This window comes from Acanthochromis polyacanthus, chromosome 11 (genome assembly GCF_021347895.1).
Source record: "Acanthochromis polyacanthus isolate Apoly-LR-REF ecotype Palm Island chromosome 11, KAUST_Apoly_ChrSc, whole genome shotgun sequence".
NCBI lineage: Eukaryota > Metazoa > Chordata > Actinopteri > Pomacentridae > Acanthochromis > Acanthochromis polyacanthus.
Genome location: NC_067123.1, coordinates 12,765,903 through 12,785,252, shown reverse-complemented (window position 1 = coordinate 12,785,252; position 19,350 = coordinate 12,765,903). Strand labels below are relative to the sequence as shown.

The 19,350-nt window shown below is 40.2% G+C and overlaps 1 protein-coding gene across 3 annotated transcripts in view; it reads right to left on the bottom strand.

Annotated features, from left to right (window-relative positions):
* LOC110966091 (collagen alpha-1(XIV) chain-like) overlaps positions 1-19,350 on the bottom strand; it is a 332,534-nt gene that overhangs the window by 22,069 nt on the left and 291,115 nt on the right. For all 3 annotated transcript variants that reach the window (XM_051955093.1, XM_051955095.1, XM_051955094.1), the window contains 4 exons: positions 14,284-14,337; positions 7,865-7,918; positions 5,611-5,682; positions 2,786-2,821 (listed from right to left, as the gene is read on the bottom strand). In XM_051955093.1, the coding sequence (XP_051811053.1) occupies positions 2,786-2,821; positions 5,611-5,682; positions 7,865-7,918; positions 14,284-14,337 (216 nt within the window). The remainder of the gene's footprint in view (positions 1-2,785; positions 2,822-5,610; positions 5,683-7,864; positions 7,919-14,283; positions 14,338-19,350) is intronic.

Sequence of the window (19,350 nt, the reverse complement as noted above, 5' to 3'; positions counted from 1 at the left end):
GTTCAATCAAGTTATTGTGGCCATGAACAATTTTGAACTGCCATTTGAGAAGTTGAGCGGCATCGCCACTGACGGAGCTCCCGCAATGGTTGGCGCGCAAAAAGGATTGACTGCATTAGTCAAAAAAGAAATGAGCCGTCTGAGTCTGGATCCAAGTGATTTAGTTGTATGCCACTGTATCATACATCAAGAGAGTTTATGTGCACATTCCCTGAAGCTTACCCATGTGATGAAAACAGTTGTGTCCACTGTAAACTTCATTAAAAGCAGAGGGCTGAACAACCGCCAGTTCATGGAGCTACTCAGCGAGCTTGAGTCAGAGTATGGTGATCTGGTGTGTCATTGTGAAGTGCGATGGCTGAGTCGTGCAAATATGCTCGCGCGGTTTTATACACTGCGGGAAGAAGTCAGACGCTTCATGGAGATGAAGGGTAAACCTGTCGTGGAGCTCAGTGATGGCAAGTTCCTCTGTGATCTGGCCTTCATGGTGGACATCAGCAAGCACCTGTCAGAGCTAAACATGAAGCTGCAAGGTCCCAATCAGCTCATCAGCTCTTTGCTTTCAAATGTGAAATCATTTGAAGTGAAGTTAAGGCTGTGGCAAGGACAACTGGAAGAGGGGAACACTGTGCACTTTCCCACCCTACAAGAACAAAAGCCTGATGTTACAACTGAATATGCTGGTGAGTGTGCAAAACTCATCCAGGCATTTGATGAGAGGTTTCATGATGTGAAAAATATACAAAAGGAACTCGACATGTTTGAGACGCAATTTAATGTGCAACCATCTGATGTGCCAGACAACCTCCAAATGGAAATAATTGAGCTGCAAAACAACAACGAGCTCAAAGCCAAGTACAACAACCTCTCTCTGCTGGACTTTTACAAACTGTATGTCCGTGCTGAGGATTTTCCCATCCTGAGGAGACATGCCCTGAAGTTTGCATCTCTGTTTGGGACAACGTACCACTGTGAACAGTTCTTTTCAAAACTGACTCTTGCAAAGACTCACCTCCGCTCAAGACTGACTGACTCAAACTTGGAAAACCAGCTTCGAGTAGCATCATCGTCACTGCCAGCTGACATCAGACGCCTCGCTTAAGAAAAACAGTTCCAGCCATCGCATTAGGTGAGTCTACAAATGCAGCAATCATGAGGCATAGTAACACAGCAGTTATAGACTTTCTTCTTCTTTTTTGTATCACTTGTTATGTGTTCATAATAGTATGGCCCTTGAAGGACTTTATAAAAATTGAAATGGCCCTTGATATGAAAAAGGTTCCCCACCCCTGCTCTAAACGCTTCCTATAGCTTCCAATGAGGGTCTGGATTCTGGTTGAAGGTATTTTTGACCATTCTTCTTCACAAAACATCTCCAGTGTAGTCAGATTTGATGGTTTCCAAGCCTGGACAGCCCACTTTAAATCACACCACGGATTTTCAATAATATTGGAGTCTGGGGACTGAGATGGCCATTCCAGAACGTTGTACTTGTTTTGAACAGTGTTTAAGGTCGTTGTCTTGTTGAAGTATCCAGCCCCGGCACAACTTCAACTTTGTCACTGATTCTTGAACATTGTTGTCAAGAATCTGCTGATACTGACCGGAATCCATGCAACCTTCAACTTTAACAAGATTGCCAGTACCTGCATTGGCTACCGCCCTTTGTTATGTCCAAATAACTCAATTTTAGTTTCATCAGTCCACAGCACCTTATTCCAAAATGAAGCTGGCTTGTCCAAATGTGCTTTAACATACCTCAAGCGACTGTTTGTGGCATGTGCGCAGAAAATGCTTCTTCCTCATTACTCTACCATACAGCATCCCCTTGTGCAAAGTGGGCTGAATAGTTGAATGATGCACAGTGACACCATCTGCAGCAAGATCATGTTGTAGGTCTTTGGAGCTGGTCTGTGGGTTGAGTTTAACTGTTCTCACCATCCTTCGCCGCTGCTTATCTGAGATTTTTCTTTGCCTGTCACTCCGGGCCTTAACTAGAACTGTGCCTGTGGTCTTCCATTTCCTCACTATGTTCCTCACAGTGGAAACTGACAACTGAAATCTCTGAGCTAGCTTTTTGTATCTTTCCCCTAATTCATGATGTTGAAAGTCTTTGCTTTCAGGTCATCTGACAATTGTTTTGAGGCTCCCATGTTGCCACTCTTCAGATAATATGCAAAGAGGAGAACAACTTGCAATTGGCCACCTGATTCGCTTCACCTGTGTATGTAGGCCAAGGGTCAATGAGCTTACCAAACAAACTTTGTGTTCCAATAATTAGTGCTAAAGGTATTCAAATCAATAAAACAACAAGAGTGCCCAGATTTATGCACCTGCCTACTTTTGTTTAAATAATTATTTCACATTTTCTGTAAATCCTATAAACATCATTTCACTTCTAATATATCACTGTGTTTGTCTGCTATATGATATATTTAATTGAAATTGCTGATCCGAACAACCAGTGATTTATAAAGGAAAATCTTGAAAATTATCAGGGGTGCCCAAACTTTTGCATACCACTGTGTGTGTGTGTGTGTGTGTGTGTGTGTGTGTGTGTGTGTGTGTGTGTGTGTGTGTGTGTGTGTGTGTGTGTGTGTGTGTGTGGACAACCATCGCTGAATTACTGTATGTTTCTGTTATTTTATTGTATTTTAGCGGGACCCAGATGCTGGAATAATATAATAATATGAGTTGTTTATATATGTTTGTGTTGAGCTATTTTAAGCAGGACCAAATATAATAAAGAAAATTATCTTGCTGCCGAGTGCACAGAGACACTCACCCTTTCACCTTTCTCCCCCTTGGTTCCAGGAAGACCCTGCAACAGAGAAGAGATGATTAAAAAAAGAGGAAAAAGCAACAGTCGTCAAAAATTTAACAAATGTGAGTGGGGCAAAAACGCCCAAAAATGCTTGATGCTTAGAAGGTCAAAAGGTTGTATTTTTCTTCCCACAGTTGCCACAATTTCTCTCTGTGATAAGATCTTGACTTTACTGTGTGAAGTGTGTTGTGAATTGGTGTTTTATAATTATGGATATGCTGTTTGATGTTTTCTTCTGCAGAGACAGAATCTGAGAAGATATAAAACAAGACACAGCCAAAAAAAGTCCCAGCGTGTCACAATTTATCCAGACAAACCTTTAATGCAAACAGAAATGTCACCCACAACATGAACTGTTGTGTATTTTTCTCCACTAAGTTCTCATTAAGACCCTGCAACTAACAATACTGCGGTAATTAGTTGATGAGGGCTCTCTTGCAGTCCACCCACGCATCTGTAACTACGTGCTCGACAACATTATATCGCAGCGATGCAAAGCAGTTTGTGTCGCCTCCCACGGAATCTCATTTCTTCTTCCGCGGCACTGTCGAAATGTGATTTACTCTCTGTGAACGATTCACTTAAGCAGGAATGAATGCCAAAGCAAAGAGCGCTCGCACACCGAGATAAAGTGTCACACGCTCAGTCAGCACTAAGTAAATGGTGTCTAACAGCTGTTTTCTGCTGCTGAAATGGAAATCAACATGGTGAACGGATTGCACTCTCAATATTTTTAACCTGAAGCTCAAGGGAAGCAAAGAAAAAACTTAAATAACCAAACGTATAATGCTGCATCTCACCAGGAGTTTCTCTGGTGTTAGAAGGATTCGGGTGCTTCCATTTGTTGATATGCGAGTCTCATTTCAGATTTTAATATCCTGCTGTGATTCCACAAAAAAACGATTTTCTTTGCTTTTTAGGTGGTGATTTGATTTTTCTAACTTTTACACACATTTACACAAAACATGACTTAAAAATGTAATTAATATTAATATGATACACTGAAAATGTCTTTATTTCACTGTTCGATTTTTGGATATTACAACGAAACTAAATGCCACAAGGTTCCTTCAAGGTTTGTAAAAAGTTTGTACAACACTGCATTAATCCAGAGAAAAAATATTGGGGGAAAAAAAGGATATTCTGGAAGTCCTCTCTGTCATACTGTATCATATATCATGTTGATGTCAGTGAAACCGCTTCCAATAAAGACAGTCAATAAAAAAAAAAATTTAAAACATTTTGTTCATCCACACCCCAAAACCTGCGGGTGGGTTTAAAAAACATGCTATATTAAAAAAAATACAGCATTTGTCAGAGCCAGAAACTGTGTTTTCAACTTTAACCTTTAACCTTGAACTAATCATGTATGATGCATGGTTCCTTCTGGAAGATGAACCAAATCGAAGTGTAAAATCATAATGTTTGATCGAAATCAATTGTTTCTCTATTTAAAAATTTCCCCAAAAATAGACCATTTGGACACGGTAAAAAACAACAATTCTGTACTCTGTGGGGCAACAGTGAAGATCTTAATGGTTCAGCTGTGACCAACAGTCATGTGACAAAAATTCAGGGACTTCTCGACTGAATTGCAGGCTGTGTTTACAAGCATGACAAGCATGGAAACAAAGTAAAAATGCAAGTAGTAATATATCTGCAGTATATAGAGTTACTGCATTTTTTTCCCCACAATATTGGTAACACCATTGGACACTTTGAAAATACTGTACATGTGTATTCCAGGTTTCTAAAATGTTTGTAAAGCTAAAAATTTTTTTAAAAGAATTTCAACTTATTTTTTTTCAGATTTTGACATTATAAATATGCCATACCGCACAGACGGCATTTCTGAGTTCTGTCGTGGTTGTTTTGTTTCCATAGAGGACTTAATATTAGAGTGAAAAATGAGCCCACAGTGAAGTAAACTGTGACAGGAGCAAAAATACATAGAACTGCTTGTAGTTCAGAAGACCAATGAGTTTAGTCAAGTCTCGGTTAATAGCAAATTTGAAACAACAGTGTTGCTTTCCAGCACAAATTAGTGTTACAAACTATTCTTACAGGTGCAAGTTCAGTGTTAAACCCTGTAGTGTTATTTATGATGTGGATTTACCTGAATAATTTACTTGCCGAAGATTTAAAGTCTCCAAAACTCTACAAAATACTATTTTACCTGAGTATAATACATAATGTATTTGAGATCCTACAGATTAATTTTAAAAAATTATCTTTAAGTCTAAAACCCTGCAGCAGTAAAAAATTATAAGGCAGCTTTAAACTGAAATTTTGCATTTAGTGTTCCAATGCTTAATTACAATACATCTACAATGAAAAAATGTAGTTGGAAAATTACATTAACTGTCATTGTTCATGCTGTAAAACGTCCACTGACTGGATGCAACATTTGATTAAATAGTTGAAATCTGGGGCTCAGACAGAAGCTTTTCCTTTCTGAAGATAACCGTCTCAGGTGTCAACATGAACACATTTTAGCCAGCCTGACATTTAAGTATCAAACAAGTAGAGCTGCAGACCGGACAGGAAGCTGTAAATCCTACTGACAGACTCTCTGATCACTTTGGGGCTCTCTCTCTGTTCGCCTGACAAACTCTACTAAGCCTGACTGACAAGACTTCCTGCCTATCCTCCTGGATATTTACACAGAGGGTAGCTGTGGGTTTCTGTGGTAGCTTTTGCAAAGGAATGATGGGAAACACACCTATAACGGGTAAAGAAAAAACAGACTGAGCAGGAAAACGGTGAATAAAGAGAAGTCAACTCACCGGTGGTCCCAGTTCTCCCTGCTTTCCTGGAGGTCCTGTTGTTCCAGGGGCTCCTGGGGCTCCTGGAGTCCCCTGAAGGATCAAAATCAGACTATATTAGACCAAAGACTCCATCACCAGCCTACCGAGTTATAAACACTGCAGCTGGACACAAGATTCCTGCAGTAACTTCTCTCTTTATGATGCTCTGTTTCAGGAAAAACTGATGTAAAAAGGAGGCATAACTATTGAGACTTTCAGCGGAAGTGTACCAGCTTACATACATGGAGAGAATTTGTATGGAAGTGCTTGATTAGATTCTTCATCACCCCAAAGCAAAAAACACACTTGTCGGGAGAGGACCCTGAATTTTTGAGACTGTGTGGGAGTCAGGATGCCACACATAGGAAATGCTGATTTCCAATCAGGAAACTCCGATAAATATCCATTTAGTGTTCTGATATTTGCTGGTACAAAATGCATAACCAAGCCCTGGCTGGCACCTGATTCCCCCACAAAAAGGAATGAATAGAAATGGTTAAAAAAAATTAACATCATGGAAAAAGCTACTTTCCCAGCCTGTTTACAAATGAACAAATTTGTGAAATTAACGTCAAAATGGGTTTCGTACATGCAGCTGCCACAACCACACCCTTCATACAATACATTTCAGAAGTTTGGGTCACTAATAAATGTCATTATTTTTGAAAGAAAAGCATTTTTTTTTTCAAAGAAGATAACATAAAATTAATCAGAAATACATCTAGAAATTGTTATCTAGTAACTGACTATTCTAGCTGGAAACCGCTTATTTTTAATCGAATATATATATATATATATATATATATATATATATATATAGGGTTGCAGAGGTCCATTTCCAGCAAACATCACTCTTGTGTTCTACTGGTTATGTATGAATGGTAATGTTAGCAAATCACGTTGAAAGGTTAATTGATGATTAGAAAACCCTTGAACAATTATGCTAGAACATGAATAAAGGCATGTGTTTTCATGGAAAACATGAAATTGCCTGGGTAACCCCAAACTTTTGATCTGTAGTGTAACTGACGGATTTGTGCATCCTTTGTGGATGGGTAGACAAAATTGGACGGAGGGAATACTGCCTGGCCTTCTTTATTAAAAAGGGACACTTTTAGTTTTATATTATCCAGCAGTTTATATTTTTTTCTTTCGAATAATGGATGAAGCAATACAAACACCCTGTTTCTAAGCACTTTTGTCAATGTTGTACTTTTCAAAACAGTTTCTATGACTTGTTTGAAATTATATTATTAAAAAGAAAAAAGGATGAACAGAAGAACAGAGATTCAAGTTGTGCTCTACATGTTAAATATTTGTGAAAAGCTCAGTTTGATTGTTCTTGAAGTGTATTTTGTTATCCTTTGAAAATAAAGAATTGAAAAAAAACTGATGTGAAGAGGAGCTCATTTCACTTTGGGATCATTTTGGTGGATGCAGTTTGTTCGTTTGCATTATTCAGGTGAGTGTTTCAGTTATTTATCCTGTCTTGACTGACAACTGGGATTGTTCATTACAAATTAGAACTGAGCACAAAAACACAAAAATTACAACAATGGACAGGAAAGCACAAAATCTCAGTTTCAGTTTCAAGACAACACAAGTCTGAACGGCACACAATAACATTAGCAGATTTACACAGCAACAGTACTTCAAGTTGTGCGAAAAGATTTAGGGGAGACTACCACATTTCAGCGGCAATATTAGTTAAAAATTATCACAGACTTTGGGACAGAGTTTATTCATTCGCTTTGCTCTACAGTTTCACATTTTTACAAACCAAAATGTCCATAAAATGAAACTTTAAGGCGATAAAAGACAAGTAAGATCAATGAGTCTCACCAAGAATGAATGCAATCCAGGTTTTGAATAACAGGAGCTAAGGTTCAGTCTGTTGCATTCAGTTGTTTAGGACTATTTCCTCTGAGTTTATTAAAAACCTGCAGCATGAGACAGCAATAGGATCCATGTGAGCATCTCCAAAGAGATTTGACTGTTTTTTTCTTCTAACCTGCTGCCCACAGAGTCTGCTCCCAGCCTTGATATGCTTGTTAAAATCTAAATACATGGGAACAGTTGTGTCCTCTGGATTATTTCCGACAGTCACAGTTTCAATTATAATGGACTTGTACGCATCCAGAAGCAAGACCGCAACCAGATCCCCATGTTCTCCTCTGTTACCTTTAACAAACTCGCATAAATAACAGATGAATAAAGTTTCAGAATAACTTACAATAGTTCCTGAAGGTCCTTGTCTGCCTGGGGGTCCGTCTTTGCCTGGCAGTCCCTGTGAAGATGAAAGTAGTTGCCATGAACATGAGGATTTGAGATCTAGTCGCTCTTTTTTTTATTTTTTTACATATGACATGAAGTTATTAATGTATTTATTCAATTCAATCTCCGAATCCCCAAAACCCACTGGCAGGTTTGAAAGGTGCGTCATCTTTAAAAAAATATCACCAGAATCAAACCATTTATCTGAGCCAAAAACTCTACACGAAGTGTCAGATTTTCAACTTTCAGACAGTCCTTGTACTAATCATGTGCCATTCAGTTGGTAAACCTCAACAAATAATGATCTTCCTCTTTTCCTTTCGGCTTTTCCCTTCAGGGGTTGCCACAGCGAATCAATTGCCTCCATCTAACCCTATCTTCTGCATCCTCTTCTCTCACACCAACTACCTTCATGTCCTCTTTAACCACATCCATAAACCTCCTCTTTGGTTTTCCTCTAGACCTCCTGCTTGGCATCCTTCTACCAATATATTCACTCTCTCTCCTCTGGACATGTCCGAACCATCTCAGTCTGGCCTCTCTGACTTTATCTCCAAAGCCTGAAACATGTGCTGTCCCTCTGATGTACTCATTCCTGATCCTATCCATCCTGGTCACTCCCAGAGAGAACCTCAGCATCTTCAGTTCTGCTACCTCCAGTTCTGCCTCCTGTCTTTTCCTCAGGGACACTGTCTCCAGACCAAACAACATGGCTGGTCTCACCACAGTTTTGTAAACCTTTCCTTTCATTTTAGCTAAAACTCTTCTATCACACATCACACCGGACACTTTTCTCCAGCCGTTCCAGCCTGCCTGTACACGCTTCTTCACCTCTTTTCCACACTCTCCATTGCTCTGTACTGTTGACCCAAAGTACTTAAAATCCTCCACCTTCTTGATCTCTTCTCCCTGGAACCTCACTCTTTCACTTGGGTCCCTCTCATTCACACACAGATACTCCGTCTTGCTGCGGCTAACCTTCATTCCTCTCCTTTCCAGGGCAAACCTCCATGCCTCTAGCTTCTCCTCCACCTGTTCCCTGCTCTCACTACAGATCACAATGTCATCTGCAAACATCATAGTCCATGGAGACTCCTGTCTAACCCATAGACTGTATATATAGTGGATGTAGCATCTGGCTCCAGAATTGAAGCCAACCCGGAAGTGTCAAAAACTTGCAATATCACGCCGTCCGCTAGGGTTGGCTCCAAAAAGCTTTTTCTCCATAGACCCCAATTCATTTTTGGAAAAAATAAAATTTGATAGACTGATTTTCTACAGCTCAGGATTTTTCCCCGTTAGTTTTCATGGTCAAAATGAGAGATCAGTTGGCCGATCTTAAAATAAATCAATACTGAATTTTAAATAAATCGTTAAAATTGGCGGAGCCAGGGGGCGTGGCTATACTTGATAGACAGCAACAGAAGCCTCTGCGGTAAAACATGGGCGGGATAAGAGAGTCCTCAGCCAATCCTGCCCCGAGTTGCTCTCCGGTCCAGCCTGTTTGATGACGCTTTTTATGTCACTGGCTCCAAAAAATCCAAAACGGCGACCAGGAAGTAGCAAAATCCAGGCTTCATTTTCTCGGCGTTGAAACCAACTGGTGACGTCACGGTTAGTTTACGCCTGGTCTAACCGTGTCTGTCATCCTGTCCATCACCATAGCAAACAAGAAGGGGCTCAGAGCTGATCCCTGATGTAATCCCACCTCCACCTTGAACTCCTCTGTCACACCTACAGCACACCTCACCACTGTCTTACAGTCCTCATACATGTCCTGCACCACTCTAACATACTTCTCTGCCACTCCAGACTTCCTCATACAAAACCACAGTTCCTCTCTGGGCACCCTGTCATAAGCTTTCTCCAGATCTACAAAGACACAATGCAGCTCCTTCTGCCCTTCTCTGTACTTCTCTATCAACATCCTCAAAGCAAATATTGCATCTGTTGTACTCTTTCTTGGCATGAAACCATACTGCTGCTCACAGATGTTCACCTCTGCCCTTAGTCTAGCTTCAACTACTCTTTCCCATAGCTTCATCCAGTGGCTCATCAGCTTTATTCCTCTGTAGTTGCCACAACTCTGCACATCTCCCTTGTTCTTAAAGATGGGCACCAGCACACTTCTCCTCCATTCCTCGGGCATCTTCTCACTATCTAAGATCCTGTTGAACAACCCAGTAAGAAACTCTACTGCTACCTCTCTGAGACACTTCCATACCTCCACGGGTATATCATCAGGACTAAGTGCCTTTCCACTCTTCATCCTCTTCAATGCCCTCCTCACTTCATCCTTACTAATCTTTGCTACTTCCTGGTCCACAAAAGTCACCTCTTCTACTCTTCATTCTCCCTCATTTTCCTCATTCATCAACTCTTCAAAGTACTCTTTCCATCTTCCCATCACACTATTGGCACCTGTCAACACACTTCCATCCTTATCCTTTATCACCCTAACCTGCTGCACGTCCTTCCCATATCTGTCTCTCTGCCTTGCCAACCGGCACAGATCAGTCTCTCCCTCCTTACTGTCCAACCTAGCATACAAGTCATCGTAAGCTCCTTGTTTGGCCTTTGCCACCTCTACTTTCACCTTACGCTGCATCTTCCTGTACTCCTGTCTACTCTCTTCAGTCCTCTCAGTGTCCCACTTCTTCTTAGCCAACCTCTTTCTCTGGATTCACTCCTGCACCTCCTCATTCCACCACCAGGTCTCCTTATCTCCTTTCTTTCCAGATGACACACCGAGTACTCTCCGACCTGTCTCCCTGATTACATTTGCTGTAGTTGTCCAGTCATCTGGAAGCACCTCCTGACCAGCCAAAGCCTGTCTCAACTCTTTCCTGAAAGTCTTACAACACTCTTCCTTTTTCAGCTTCCATCATTTGGTCCTCTGCTCTGCCTTTGCCATCTTCATCTTCTTCACCACCAGGGTCATCCTCCACACCACCATCCTATGCTGTCTGGCTACACTCTCACCTACCACTACTTTGCAGTCACTGATCTCCTTCAGATTACACTGTCTACACAAGATGTAGTCTACCTGTGTGCTCCTACCTCCACTCTTATAGGTCACCCTATGTTCCTGCCTCTTCTGGAAGAAAGTATTCACTACAGCCATTTCCATCCTTTTTGCAAAGTCAACCGCCGTCTGTCCTTCTGCGTTCCTCTCCTGGATACCAAACCTGCCCATGACCTCCTCATCATCTCTGTTTCCTGCACCAACATGTCCATTTAAGTCTGCACCAATGACAACTCTCTCACTTCTAGGGATGCTCTGCATCACTTCATCGAGGTCCAACCAGAATTTCTCCTTCTCCTCCCACTCACATCCTACCTGTGGAGCACACCCACTAACAACATTGAACATCACACCTTCAATTTCTAGCTTCAGGCTCATCACTCGATCTGACACTCTTTTTACCTCCAGAACATTCCTAACAAACTCCTCCTTCAAGATAACTCCTACTCCATTTCTTTTCCTATCTACACCATGGTAGAACAACTTGAATCCTGCTCCTAGACTTCTAGCTTTACTACCTTTCCACCTGGTCTCCTGGACACACAGTATGTCCACCTTCCTCCTCTGCATCATGTCAACCAGTTCTCTACCTTTTCCTGTCATAGTTCCAACATTCAAAGTCCCTACAAATAATGACATTTTATCAAAATCATCCATCCATCCATCCATTCTCTATACACTGCTTTATCCTCACTAGGGTCGCGGGGGGTGCTGGAGCCTATCCCAGCTAAAGGAAGCAAGGCAGGAGACACCCTGGACAGGTCGCCAGTCTGTCGCAGGGCTACATATACAGACACACAATCACTCTCGCATTCACACCTACGGGCAATTTAGAGTAACCAATTAACCTTAGCATATTTTTGGACTGTGGGAGGAAGCCGAAGTACCCGGAGAAAACCCACGCATGCACAGGGAGAACATGCAAACTCCATGCAGAAAGATCCCAGGCCCAGGCCGGGATTTGAATCAGGGATCTTCTTGCTGCAAGGCGAAAGTGCTAACCACTACTTCCACTGTGCAGCCCCTTATCCAAATGACCCAACTCCAAATGTCTAAAATTTTACCAAAAGTAAACTGTTGTCAGCGGATCCTGTAGAAAATCAAAAACTCTGTGCCCCTTAGCGGTCCGTGTACGTCGCCGTCATTCTATTTTCGATTTGGGGTCAAAACACCAAAAACGGATAACGGCCGTTTCCCGTTTTTCGTTTTCAAAATAAAAATCAGAAAACGGAAAACCAATCCGTTTTCCGATTTTCTTTTTTCAATAAAAACGGATATCAAAAAACAAATTAGAAGTTAAATTTCATTTTCTGATATCCGTTTTTTATTTATTTATTATTTTTATAGCCCGATATTACAAGAGTTACCCCAAAGGGCAAGCAAATTGGGTACAATGGATTTCACTGCTGTCTTATTTATTCACAGGACTAGCAGGGTGACTTAAGAAATAAATGTAATAGTCAGAACAGCACTGCCGAAGCGGTCTATCATAATTGTATGCCTAGTTTTTATATGCTTTGTGAACAATCTCATCCACTATATCTGAATGTCATAGTAATAATGTGAACATCGCCACCTTCTGGGTGCTCAAGCTCAGAATACACAATTTTCAACATTAAATGTTCTTCCAGACTGGATCATCATTTGGCCGCAAAATGATGACCGGCTACCTGTCATCAAGAAATGTCAAGGCTTGTGAGGGCAGGGTTAAGGGTAAGATCCCTGCATGGACCCTACCACCAAGCACGTTAACATGTAAGAGAAGCACTATGTGTTTGTGCAGTTTAAAAACTTCAGTGTACCGCCGGCGGTACACCTACTAATTTGCATAGGAATTTAAAGAATGTCCGACGGCTGCAAACACGATTATACAAACACTATACGCTGATGGAAAGCTTAGATTCTCATGAATCCGCCGGTATAAACCACTTTCAGATGTGATAACCACAGCGGGTGAGAAAAACACATTTGTCCGACAAACAATGAATATCCATCCATCCGTTCTCTATACACGGCTTCAACGCACACAGCGCGACTCACATTTCCGGGTTCATTATTACACACAGATGAAAATATTCCACAAAAAACGGCCATAATCCAACCTTTTACATCCAGACAAAACAAGTCAGTAAAATATTTCGTCCAAAACATGTCTTGAAGTCGGTATATTTACCAAGAATAGGTCGTTTTCAAGGAAATGCACCTGGCGATGCCCGTCCAATATTCCCTGTATGTCTCGTCATATTTTTTTTATTTAAAAATAGAATATTAGCGATTTTTTTGTCCTGAAAATGGCTGGAATTGACTGCAGCTTAAAGGGTTAACAACATTTGTGTTTTGGTGTGGTTCTAGGAGAGTGGGTCCGTGTACGTCGTCATTTCTGATGTTTGTCTTGCAAAAGTGTAGTTAGAAAACGGATATCAAAAAATGAAATTTAACTTCTAATTTGTTTTTTGATATCCGTTTTTATTGAAAAAAGAAAACCGGAAAACGGATTGGTTTTCCGTTTTCCGATTTTTGTTTTGAAAATGAAAAACGGGAAACGGCCGTTATCCGTTTTTGGTGTTTTGACCCCAAATCGAAAATAGAATGACGGCGACGTACACGGACCCTTAGCGCAACCCTGAGTCTGTTATTATATTTACAGTACCTGTGACACTCCTGTACTCTGTAGAAAAAAATTTTGTATATGCTAATTCAAGTTTTTATTATTTTCATGAAAAAAAAATCGCACTTTTGTTTTTTCCTTCCTTGTGATTTACTAAACCTGTGTCATACTACACAAAAATATATTGTTAGTTCTCTCTACTTCTAGCTGTGGTTATGTCGTTTTCATTGAGGTGCAGGACTTTATATTGCAGTGAAAAATGAGCCCACAGTGAGTTAAAATGAGACAGGAGTTAAGAAAAAATGCCTACAGATTCTTAAGAATTAAGGATTAAGAGAGGCTCAGATGGGTGCCAGCATGTTTAGTGTGAACTTGTCCCAGAGTACCACAGTGAACACATATTCTTGACAGTGAAGTATGGAGGCTACATGAATGCAAATGGTGTTGGGGAGATGACATGTACAGATGACACAAAGACTGTCTGGATCTACCAAAACCGCTACCAGTCTGAAGGACGTCACCAGAAGAGGAATATTCCAGTTAATTTACTGTATTATAATTAATTTAAGATAATATAATATGACAGCAGTAGACACACATTAATAAAGTATGTATAGTAGTGCTGGTCTGAACTGTATCAGTATTAGTAGTAGCAGTGAAAAGTATCCAGTAATATTACCTGCATTAGTAGCAGTTGTATTCATTAGGTGTGAGAATCAAGTATTTGTTGTGTGAAGTGACTCACTCTGGGTCCTGGAGGTCCTTCCCTCCCTGGAGCTCCAGCTCGACCAGGAATTCCCTGAAACACCAGGAGGACAGCTGAGGTCACATTCACACATTGAACATATTCACCATTAACTCTCATTACTGGTGACTGCCCAACCTCAGGGTTCACCTTCTCAGTGCTCTAAGACTTTGCATAACATCTTAAATACCACCCGTCTTTGTATTTAAACCTCATCTTGTTGCAAAAAGCAGCAAGACTGAAGCTTGCTTTACTGTCATGAACTCAAGGCCAAGAAATTCACCTTTTTGCAAACTGATCTCCCCATCCTACATCTATTTGTTTCCAAAAGGTCACATTTCTCCCTGTAATTTACAGCTGCAAAGTAATTAATTTACTATTCTTTTTTAGCAGCAGAACTTCTCTAAAATTGCAAACTGTCTTTTCTTTCTTTAAAATCTCTAAGATAGATAGATAGATAGATAGATAGATAGATAGATAGATAGATAGATAGATAGATAGATAGATAGATAGATAGATAGATAGATAGATAGATAGATAGATAGATAGATAGATAGACAGACAGACAGACAGACAGACAGACAGACAGACAGACAGACAGACAGACAGACACGTGGACAAAATTGTTGGTACCCCTCAGTTAAAGAAGGAAAAACCCACAATTCTCACTGAAATCACTTGAAACTCACAAAAGTAACAATAAATAAAAATTTATTGAAAATTAAATCATCAAAAACAGCCATTACTTTTGAATTGTTGATTAACATAATTATTTAAAAAAAAAAAACTAATGAAACAGGCCTGGACAAAAATGATGGTACCTCTGTAAAAGATTGAAAACTATTTGACCAGAGTGACATGATTAACTCAGGTGTGTCATTTAATTGACATCACAGGTGTTTCCAAACTCATAATCAGTCAGTCTGCCTATTTAAAGGGAGACAAGTAGTCACCCTGCTGTTTGGTGAAAAGGTGTGTACCACACTGAACATGGACAACAGAAAGCGAAGGAGAGAATTGTCCCAGGACATCCGAAAAAAAATTATAGACAAACATCTTAAAGGTAAAGGCTATAAGACCATCTCTAAACAGCTTGAAGTTCCTGTGACAACAGTGGCTCATATTATTCAGAAGTTCAAGACCCACGGGACAGTAGCCAACCTCCCTGGACGTGGCCGCAAGAGGAAAATTGATGACAAATTGAAGAGACGGATCGTTGGAATTGTATCCAAAGAGCCCAGAGCAACCTCCAAAGAAATTAAAGGTGAACTCCAAGGCCAAGGTACATCAGTGTCAGATCGCACCATTCGTCGTTGTTTGAGCCAAAGTGGACTTCATGGGAGACGACCAAGGAGGACACCACTGCTGAAAAAAACTCATAAAAAAGCCAGACTGGAATTTGCAAAAATGCATGTTGACAAGCCACAAAGCTTCTGGGAGAATGTCCTTTGGACAGATGAGACCAAACTGGAGCTTTTTGGTAAGGCACATCAACTCTATGTTCATAGACTCAAAAACCAAGCATACGAAGAAAAGAACACTGTCCCTACGGTGAAACATGGAGGAGGCTCAGTAATGTTTTGGGGCTGCTTTGCTGCATCTGGCACAGGGTGTCTTGAAAGTGTGCAAGGTACGATGAAATCTGAAGACTATCAAGGCATTCTGGAGAGAAATGTGCTGCCTAGTGTCAGAAAGCTTGGTCTCAGTCGCAGGTCATGGGTCTTCCAACAGTACAACGATCCAAAACACACAGCCAAAAACACCCAAGAATGGCTGAGAGAAAAGCGTTGGACTATTCTAAAGTGGCCTTCTATGAGCCCAGATCTGAATCCCATTGAACATATGTGGAAGGAGCTGAAACATGCCATTTGGAGAAGACACCCATCAAACCTGAGACAACTGGAGCTGTTTGCTCATGAGGAGTGGGCCAAAATACCTGTTGACAGCTGCAGAACGCTCATTGACAAATACAGAAATCGTTTAATTGCAGTGATTGCCTCAAAAGGTTGTGCAACAAAATATTAAGTTATGGGTACCATCATTTTTGTCCAGCTCTATTTCATTAGTTTGTTTTTTTAAATAATTATATTAATCAACAATTCAAAAGTGATGGCTGATTTTGATTATTTAATTTTCAATAAATTTTTATTTATTGTTACTTTTGTGAGTTTCAAGTGATTTCAGTGAGAATTGTGGGTTTTTCCTTCTTTAACTGAGGGGTACCAACAATTTTGTCCACGTGTGTAGATAGATAGATAGATAGATGCAAAACAACAAAATTACCAAAACCTACGAAACCTAACCTTCTTTTCTGCTGTCACAAATTGCACCTAATTTTACAATAATATTTTCAGTATTATGCTTGAATTTCACATTTTTATCAATGAAATAAGAGAAAAGTGAAATCTTTTGCTTTTGTCTCGAAATTTTATGGTTATTAAAACGTTGCAAGTTTTTCATGTTATTTTACATAAGACAGTTCATATTTGTTCTGACTGTATTTTTGTTCGTTAGTATTTTCATATGTTTCAGAAAAACAGAAAACACTGTAAAATAAAAAGGGAAAATTATGTAAAATTAGATTTTTTTTACAGTTTATGCACAATGACATGAATATGGTGAGAAGGGACGAAGGTGGATCTTCTCAATGCTGTGAAAATGGTTAATATTGACTACAGTTGTGCTCAAAATTATTCAGTGTCAATTTCGGTTATTCGGACTCTCTTCAATTTTAAAGTTGTTTAGAATAAATTTATCATACAAGAGGATTGTAAACAGCTGAACGCAATTAATATTAAAACAGTTTTCTCCAAATTTACCACAAAATATTGCTTTTAGTAAATACTACTGTTGCAAAATTATTCAACCCCCTAATGACAAGTGTCTTTAAAACTTGCTGGAGCACTTTATGACTACAATAACCTTTTGCAAATAACATATTTAACCAAACAATGCCTTCTGGTAATCCAAACGAAGAATCTGAGTTCCTTCTTCATGGGAAAGTGTCCTAGTTCAGCATAATTCTTGAGTATGTCTGCTGCAACTGTCTTCACCAAATCTCAGTAAAGATTTCCTGTGGGATTTAAATCCTTCAACTACCAATACCACTCTAGAATATTCTAGGATGTCTTGTGAAACCCAGCCTTAGTAGACAATGTGATAAGCATGGTCTTGTTGCTGGAAAGTCAAATGTCGTCCCCACGCATCATCTTATTCAATGTCAGCATGAAATTAGCTTCTGAGATTTCCTGATATTTGATCAAATTCATCTCGTTTTCTACTTTAAAAAGCCAATGATGAAGCCAATCAGGCCAAGAACAGCATTCAGCCACCGACATGCCTTACTGTAGATAGGGTGTATTGCAGTGGTGGCTGGTGGTGAAATTTGTTGGGTGGGCTAACAAATGCATAATACCGATTAAATGCTTAACACAGCTGCAAAAGCAACATCACCTATGATACACACAGTTACATCAATTACAGGTACACTATACTTTTTTAGTACTCTACATCAGCACTCACTCTCTCTCTCTCTCTCTCTCATACACACACACACACACACACACACACACACACACACACACACACACACACACACACATGTTTGTACTTCTATCTTAGTGAGGACATCCATAGGCGTAATGCATTTCCTAGAGCCTTACCCTAACCTTAACCATCACAACTGATTTCCTAAACTTAATCCTTACCCTAACCCTAACCAAACCTCAATTCATACCTGTTCTCTAAAAACAAGTCTTCACCCTCAAACATGGCTGTTTCAAAGTGAGGACCGGCCAAAATGTCCTCACTTTGTAAAAATGTCCTCACTTTGATAGTTAAATGCAGAAAATGGTACTCACCATGTAGCAAGTACAAGAACACACACACACACACACACACACACACACACACACACACACACACACACACACACACACACACACACACACACACACACACACACACACACACACACCACTACAAAACGTGTTCCAACTGCAACGACTGCCCACAGATAACCTGCTGCAACTGTTTGGCGACATGTAGTGCAAAACACGCCTTCAGTACAACAGATGACCTCAGCAAAAACAGGGTGTCACAATCCTTTAACAGGTCAACATGGGCCTACCTTATTTGAAAAGAAGCTCACATCGATGGCCGATGTGATCCCAGTCTCTTAACTTCCAGCTTTTCCTCCAAAGACATTGAGGAAAATTGACATGAAAGCAAATAATCCACCTCGTTCATGCTAACGCCTGCTATAGCTTAACCTTTTCTCGCTGTGTCAAGGGCTGACTGAAGCTAGCCCAAACGATCAGTAAATCACGGGGGTGGGACATGACACCTGTCAATCACTTACAAGAACGAAATGAATGAAAGCCACCGCTGTGTTAAGTCGCTGCTATTGGTCAAAAGTCAGTGGCCTGTGGGCTGCCTGAAGTTAGCCCAAATGATCAGTAAATCACGGGGGCGGGACATGACACCTGTCAATCAATTACAAGAACAAAATGAATGAAAGTGGACTGTATCTGCTGGGGCTGTAAAAAATAAGCCCATTTAGAGATATTCTATGTTTTTCTTTTGACTGATTAGTGCAGTTGCTACCTGTTTTCACCTAAACTTAAAACAATCTGTTGTAAGTTATTTGAAAAATAATTTTCTCATCTTTTTTGTGCTGGCCTGGAAGGGCTTAGCCCTGTTAGCCCATTTATACCAGCCGTCCCTGGTGTATTGTCATCTTCCATCTCCAGCCATACAGTGGGTACAGAAAGTACCAATTCAGACCCCTTGAAATTTTTTACTCTCTGTGTCATTGCAGGCTTTTGCCAAAATCAAAAAAGTTCATTTTATTTCTCATTAATGTACACTCAGCACCCCATCTTCAAATTTTTGCAAATTTATTAAAAAAGAAAAACTGAAATATCACATGATCATAAGTATTCAGACCCTTTACAGCGACATTTATATTTAACTCACATGCTGTCCATTTCTTCTGATCCTCTTCAAGATGGTTCTGCTTCTTTATTGGAGTCCAGCTGTGTTTAATTAAACTGATTGGACCTGATT